Source organism: Myotis davidii, unplaced genomic scaffold, assembly GCF_000327345.1.
Source record: "Myotis davidii unplaced genomic scaffold, ASM32734v1 scaffold701, whole genome shotgun sequence".
Lineage (NCBI taxonomy): Eukaryota > Metazoa > Chordata > Mammalia > Chiroptera > Vespertilionidae > Myotis > Myotis davidii.
In genome coordinates this window covers 193381-200525 of record NW_006291552.1, presented here as the reverse complement: position 1 = coordinate 200525, position 7145 = coordinate 193381, and the positions used below count along the sequence as shown (strand labels likewise).

General features: G+C 41.6%; 1 protein-coding gene across 5 annotated transcripts in view; it reads right to left on the bottom strand.

Moving 5' to 3' along the window:
- Positions 1-1759: 1759 nt before the first annotated feature.
- CRYL1 (crystallin lambda 1) overlaps positions 1760-7145 on the bottom strand; it is a 176010-nt gene continuing 170624 nt past the window's right edge. For all 5 annotated transcript variants that reach the window (XM_006765057.2, XM_006765058.2, XM_006765056.2 and 2 more), the window contains 2 exons: positions 4988-5094; positions 1760-1949 (listed from right to left, as the gene is read on the bottom strand). In XM_006765057.2, coding sequence (XP_006765120.1) covers positions 1836-1949; positions 4988-5094 — 221 coding nt within the window. In that variant the 3' untranslated portion in view covers positions 1760-1835. The remainder of the gene's footprint in view (positions 1950-4987; positions 5095-7145) is intronic.

The following is a 7145-nucleotide window of genomic DNA, read 5'->3' as shown; positions in this document are numbered from 1 at the left end:
TTTCAGGCCCCAGAGAACCACTCCTTCTTTCCTGCTCTGCTTCCTCAGCCAGGAAGGCTGTCTTGTTACTTAGACTCAACTCTAAAGTTGCCCACCGGGGCCTTCCAGGGCACACCTCTGGAGCACTGTCCTATTTTACTGTAACATTTGGTTTTCTTACAGTAAACTTCTGAAAGCAATGACCATGTGTGAGATGCCTGGTACATCACAGCTGCTCAGTGGATGTTGTTGCATAAATAAACGTGTGTGTGGGGAGAATGGGTGAAAAGGGGAAGGAATTAATAAGAAGTACAAGTTGCCAATTATAAAAATAGTTACAGGGATGTAAAATACAGCAGAGGGAATACAGTCAATAATATTGTAATAACTATGTATGGTGCCAGGTGGGTACTAGACTTATCAGAAGGACTGCTTCAAAAGTTATATAAATGTCTAATCACTATGTTGTATACCTGAAATTAATAATATTGTATGTCAACTGTAATTAATTTTTATACGAATAAAATAAAATTAAGTAAGTAAATGCATGTGATGGGTGAGTGATATGTACACTCAGCTGGAAATATCACTTCCACATGGTTCCCAATCGGGGGCGCTGGTTCCAGCACCACCACAGCCTTGGCTCCAAGGGACGCATCTCCTATTGGGCGAAGCTGGGAAGCTGGTCATAGAAATGTACAGGATCATTTGGGCTGGGAGCTGCCAGGGGCCCCACAGAAGCATCCAGTGATCAAAGTTATTACGATGTGCTGGCCCTATGGGCTGGAGGAATTTTTGTGCTGTTTCCCAGAGTATTTGGAGAGCTAGTGCTAGGAACAGACTCCAAGTCAATGAAGATGATGGGATGCTGGGTGAAGTTAAACAGGTATCTTTACTATAGAACTTGGAGTCCCTAATTTCCTATAGATGTGAGTGTCCAAGGGCAGGCAGTCCATGGAGTTTCCCAAATACAGATAACTACAGAGCCACAGGGCACTGTGGAACATGTTTTGGAAACACTGGTCCAAATAGGTGAATTTTTACTGACTAAAAGACAAAGAACTCAGAATGAAGTATTTGCCTCTTATTCATCATGGTCACTCTAAAACATGTCAATCACAGGATCAAACACTGTCTTTCTCAGAAAGATCAGAAGAAAAGACACCTCTATGGAATCAAAAACTTTTATTCAGAATAATCATTGGCAAAATGAAGGTAGTTAGTTGTCTCAAAAATGAAGGGTCACAGAGTACTCAGAAGGGGATTAGAAATAATTACAAAAATTTTTGCTACAGATTAAAATGACTTGAAACTACAATCATTGGCTATAAAATGTAGGATGCATAATCACACTTAAAACTAAAAAGTGAAAATCTTGAGATGACTGGCTTGCCCAGGTGGCAGGAAATCGACAGCCCTCAGAACCCAAGTGCTGCTTGGACGCCCACATCGGAAATGACTAGATTACTGCTAACAGAGAGCAAGCCCAGGGCTTGCATGCTAAGTATGGTACCTCTGTAGCTGCTATTGTTTCAAACAATATGATTAAGTCTTTATAATTCCACCATCTAGGACTTTCAGTGAGGGGAATGACGGCATTATAAAAAAGTTCATGGGGCCTGGCCAGTGTGGCTCTGTTAGCTGGGCATCATATCATGCACCGAAAGGTTGCTGGTTCAATTCCCGGTCAGGGAACATGTCTGAGTTGTGGGCTTGATCCCCGGTAGGGGATGTGCAAGAGGCAGCTGATTGATGTTTTGCTCTCACATGGATGTTTCTCTTTCTATATCCCTCTACCTTCCTCTCTTTCTAAAAATCAATTTTAAAATCTTAAAAAAACACACAAATAAAAACCTTCACTGGGAGGGCATCTGACTTTTCAGTTTGGCAAGTCTCATGAGGCATTGGTCCCTCCACTGCCTTCTGGCAGCTAAGTGCTCAGGATCATCCGGGACTTTCACACACATGGCCTGGGAACAGGGAAAGAAGAGAAAAGACAACAAGGAAAAAAAAAAAGAAAAAAAGAAATGAATGGGACTACATCAAACTAAAACATTTTTGCACAACAAAAGAAACCATCAATAAAACAAAAAGACAACCTACTGAATGAAAGAATATATTCGCCAGTGATACATCTAATAAGAGGTTAGTATCCAAATATATAAAGAACTCATACAACTTAACACCAAAAAACAATCAAATTAAAAAATGGACAGAGGACCTGAATAGACATTTCTCCAGAGAAGACATACAGATGACCAACAGACATATGAAAAGCTGTTCAACATCACTGTTCAACATTAGTGAAATGCAAATTAAAACCACACCTGTCAGAATGGTTATCAATAAATCAACAAACATGTGTTGACAAGGACTTGGAGAAAAAGGAACCCTTGTGCACTATTGGTGGGACTGTAAATTGGTGCAGTCACTCTGGAAATCAGTACAGAGGCTCCTCAAAAAATTAAAAAGGGAACTACCATATGACCCAATAATTCCACTTCTGGGTATTTATCTGGAGAAATCAAAACACTAATTCAAAAAAACATTCTTATGTTCATTGAAGTATTATTAAAATAGTCAAGTATGGAAGCAACCTAAGTGCCCATCAATGACAAATGGATAAAGAAGAGATGGTATGTATGTGTGTGTGTGTGTGTGTGTGTGTGTGTGTGTGTAGAATACTACTAGACCATAAAAAAGAATGAAATCTTACCATTTGAGACAATGTGGATGGATCTAGAGCAGGGGTGGGCCACCCCTGGCATGCATGCCAAATATGGCACGCCAGTAACTTTTGCTGGCACGCGAAACCCTCTTATAATCTTCCATTTACATTTTTTTCTTAATATCGACTTTTTTATTTTTCAGATAAATTCAGTGTAGGTGCATCTTAGATAAATAATTTTACATAACAAGTTATCTTAAAGACCATGGACATTTACAATAGCCATGCTATGGAGGCCATCTGAGTGCCCATCAATAGACAAGTGAATAATAAAGTGTGGTACATATATACAATGAAATACTCCTCAACCATAAGAAAAGAATTAAATTGTACTATTTGTGACAGGATGGACGGACCTACAGAATATTGTGCTAAGTGAAATAAGTCAGACAGAGAAAGATAAATGCTATATGATTTCACTTACATGTGGAATCTATAAAAAAAAATAAGCAAAGAAAATAAAAACAAACTCACAGATACAGAGAACAAACTGATGGTTGCCAGATGGTAGGGGGACTTGGGAGGATGGGTGAAAATCATTAAGGGATAAGAAGTTCATGCCTGGCCCAGCTAGCATGCCTCAGTGGTTGAGCGTCGACCTATGAACCAAGAGGACACGGTTCGATTCCCTATCAGGGCACATACTCGGGTTGTGGGCTCAATCCCCAGTGTGGGGCATGCAGGAGGCAGCCAATCAATGATTCTCTCTCATTGTTGATGTTTCTATCTCTCCCTTTCCCTTCCTTTTCTGAAATCAATAAAAATATGCTTTTTTTAAAAAAAAGGAAGCACATGCCCTGGCCAGTTGAAGTGTTATCCCATACACCAGAAGATCTCAGGTTCAATTCCTAGCCAGGGCACATACCTAGGTTTCAGGTACAAGAGGTAACTGATCAATGTTTCTTTAACACTGTCTCTCTCTCTCTCTCTCCCCCCTGCCCCTTCCTTCTTTGTAAAATCAGTAAACATCTCACTGGGTATGATTTTTTTAAAAAGTACAAATTGGCAGTTACAAAATAGTCACAGGGATATGAAGTACAGCATAGGGGATATAGTCAATGATATACTAACTATGTATGGTGTCAGGTGGCTACTAGACTTATCAGGGGGATCACTTTGCAAATTATATGTCTAACCCCAGTGGTTCCCAACCTTTTTTGACCATGCCCAACCTAAGCATCTCTAAAATCCTGTGACATATAATTCTTATTATTCAAAAAATGAACTCCTATTCACGTGGAGGAAGCCTAAAAGGCCATTCACTTGGTCTAAACAAGCTTCCGAAGAACATGGCAACCATGAAAGAGAAAAATAAAATAACGAAAGGGCAGCTGAAGTACTGAGGAAGAAATCACTAAGAAATTGTTAATATAATAATAATAATAATAATAATCTGAAGTGATATGAAAAAATAGCAAGTAAAGTTTCAAAACATATAATAGAGAACTGAAATGCATAAATATGTCACAATATATATTTGTATACTGTATATGAGGTCCCTAGAAATGCAAAAAATTCACTGTTAACTCATTCTCGAAATGCCCTCCTTAAAAATCAAATTGCCCCCCTGTGGGACATATGCCCCACGTTGGGAACCACTGGTCTAACCACTACGCTCTATACCAGCGATGGCGAACCTTTTGAGCTCAGCGTGAGTGAACCTTTTTAGCATTTTGAAAAACCCTAACTTAACTCTGGTGCCGTGTCACATATAGAAATTTTTTTGATATTTGCAACCATAGTAAAACAAAGACATATATTTTTGATATTTATTTTATATATTTAAATGCCATTTAACAAAGAAAAATCATCCAAAAAAATAAGTTCATGTGTCACCTCTGACACGCGTGTCATAGGTTCGCCATCACTGCTCTATACCTAAAACTAATATAAAATAATACTGAAATCAACTGTAAATGAAAAATTCTTTTAAATAAAAAAAGAACAAAAATGCATGAAGAGGAGGTAATTTACCAGGAGCATAATTGTTGGTCCTACTGTGCAAACTGAATTTGCTCTCAAGGACAAAGGGAGCAGAGTAAACACTCCATGAACATGAGTTTCCTGAACCCAGAGACTCCAGCTCCTCAGAGATAAGTCACAGTGACCTCCAAGTTCATTGGCCACACTGCTCTGAAGGTCTCCAAGAACCATGACAGAAGTTAGAGATGAGGGACTGTGAAAACCAGAAACAAAGATACCAGCTGCACAATAAATGTCCTTGTTCACAGAGCTCCATCCCACTCAGCATGCACAACTCTCTGCAGTCAGTCCACGTACCTGGTGAACCTTCTCAACTGTGGCCCCAGAAAATTCTGGAATAGGTCCGAAAGTCTTGAGGACATGTTTCATGCTTTCGCCGTATCTGTCACAGTAGCTTAACATGCCTGAAACCATATGAACACAAGAATCCACAAAACCAGAACATTAGAGAACTCCCAACTAAGTCATCGATTCAGAGAGTCTTGCCTTGGGTCAGAATAACTACATTCCTTTCTTCTGGTGAGTTAAGAAAAGGAGGAGGTGGTCAGTACACCTGGTTAGCTGGTGCTGGGGACCAGGGTCCTCACCACAAGTCAGTCAATTGTCAAGTTTTCCCTCGGATCTCAAAATCCTGAAAAGCAAGGGGCCCCTGGGACCTGCCATTATATAGGATTAATTCTACCTCCCTCAGTGTTCCTGCATTGATTTATTGATTAACGTATTAAGTCCTATTTTCACCAAAAATGTTATGAGGTTACTTGTGTAAATGGCTTGAATGCATTTTCTAAAAACCACAGAGGTCACAGCTCACTTTAATCTGTTTCCCATTTCACACTTGTTCCCTGACTTCTAGTTACCACTGGTTGGGTGTCTACAAGGCAGCAGATTCTTTAATGGCGGCTCAGAGTGTGGCCAGTGGATAACAGCCCTGCCCCCCAAGCCCAGGCTGCCTCTGTACTCTGGCCGCACTGCTCTCCAACTGCTTCTGCAGCTTCCTGGCCCTGGGACCCCAACCGCTTTCTCAGATGCTGAGATAAAGGCCCTGGGATTTTGACGGAGAAACCCATGAAGAAGAGGCTCATCTGCAAGGGAGAGAGGAGGAAGAAGCACAGTAACCTAGAAGCAGTTCTGGGCTGTGTGTGGCTGAAACTAAGCTCTTTAGTAAACGTCAGATATGCACAGAGAGGAAAGCAGAGTCCAGCGGCCTCGCTTCCCAGCATGTGGAACTGGCCTGCTGGGACCCATCTGTGCCTGGCATCCTCCCCTCCCACTGCCTGGGAGGCAGCAGGGCTTGGCCAGTGCAGGCATGTGTGGGGAAAGGGGGGGTCAAGTCCAATCTGAGGCCACCCCTGGGTATGCATAGAAGAGGTGTCTCTGAGTTTTGGGCCCACTTGGGACATGGCTGAACCACCCACTGTGCCACCCTTGGTCCAATTCTAACATCTTTCACAACCAGAAACACTCAGAGCTTGGTCAGTCAGGCTAAAAGGTAATACAGAATTTAAAATGAATAGCAGAATTTGCAAAGATGCCCCAGCTTGGTTCTTATCCACCCTAGAAAAAGTTTTAAATTAATCCTATATAATAAAAGCCTAATATGCTAAGTGTCCAGTAGTCCATTAAATCAATTAAAGCCTAATATGCTAATGATATGCTAAGGCCGCTCAACCATTCACTGTGATGTGCACTAACCACCAGGGGGAAGACGCTTCGACTGGTTGGTTAGCTTGCTGCTGGGATCCGGCCAATCCGGACGGAGCGAGGTGAGCTGGACACGCCCTGGAGCCCTACCATGGTCCCTCCCTGGCTGGCCAACCTTCTGTGTCCCTCCCTGGCCCCAATCTTGCACCAGTTGTGTCCCTCAGCCTGGCCTGCACCTTCTCGCAATCCAGGACCCCTCAGGGGATGCTGGAGGGCCAGTTTTGGCCTGATCCCGCAGGCCAGGCAGAGGGACCCCACTGATGCATGAATTTGTGCACTGGGCCTCTAGTTTTAAATAAAGATCATCACCACACAATATTCTTAAAAAAAAAAAAAGACCAACTTCTTTGGGGTTTAGTTTTGGTGGACCCACACTATTGTGAAAACCTGAATTCACTGAATTTCAATTTTATTTGCCTCAAATAGCTTTCCTTCTCCTTCAGTGTGCTAAAATCATATCAAACTAGCTCTTAGAAATTGTTTTGAAGGGTAAAATATTCAAATATAACAACTTTTCTAACATTAGCACCTACAATTAAGTAGTGGACACTCCTTTTTAAAATAAGGGTTTCATTTCATTTAACACAAGTATAACCTGACAATTTAGGATTCCAGAAGACTTCCTAAAGCAGGGGTGGGGAACATCTGGCCCTCAGGCAGGACCTGTGAAATCATTTGGTCTGGCCCTGCCAAGGCATTAGGGGTGAGTTAATTAAATGTTTGACCAAATATAGCAGGCTAGTTTTTAGGTGAT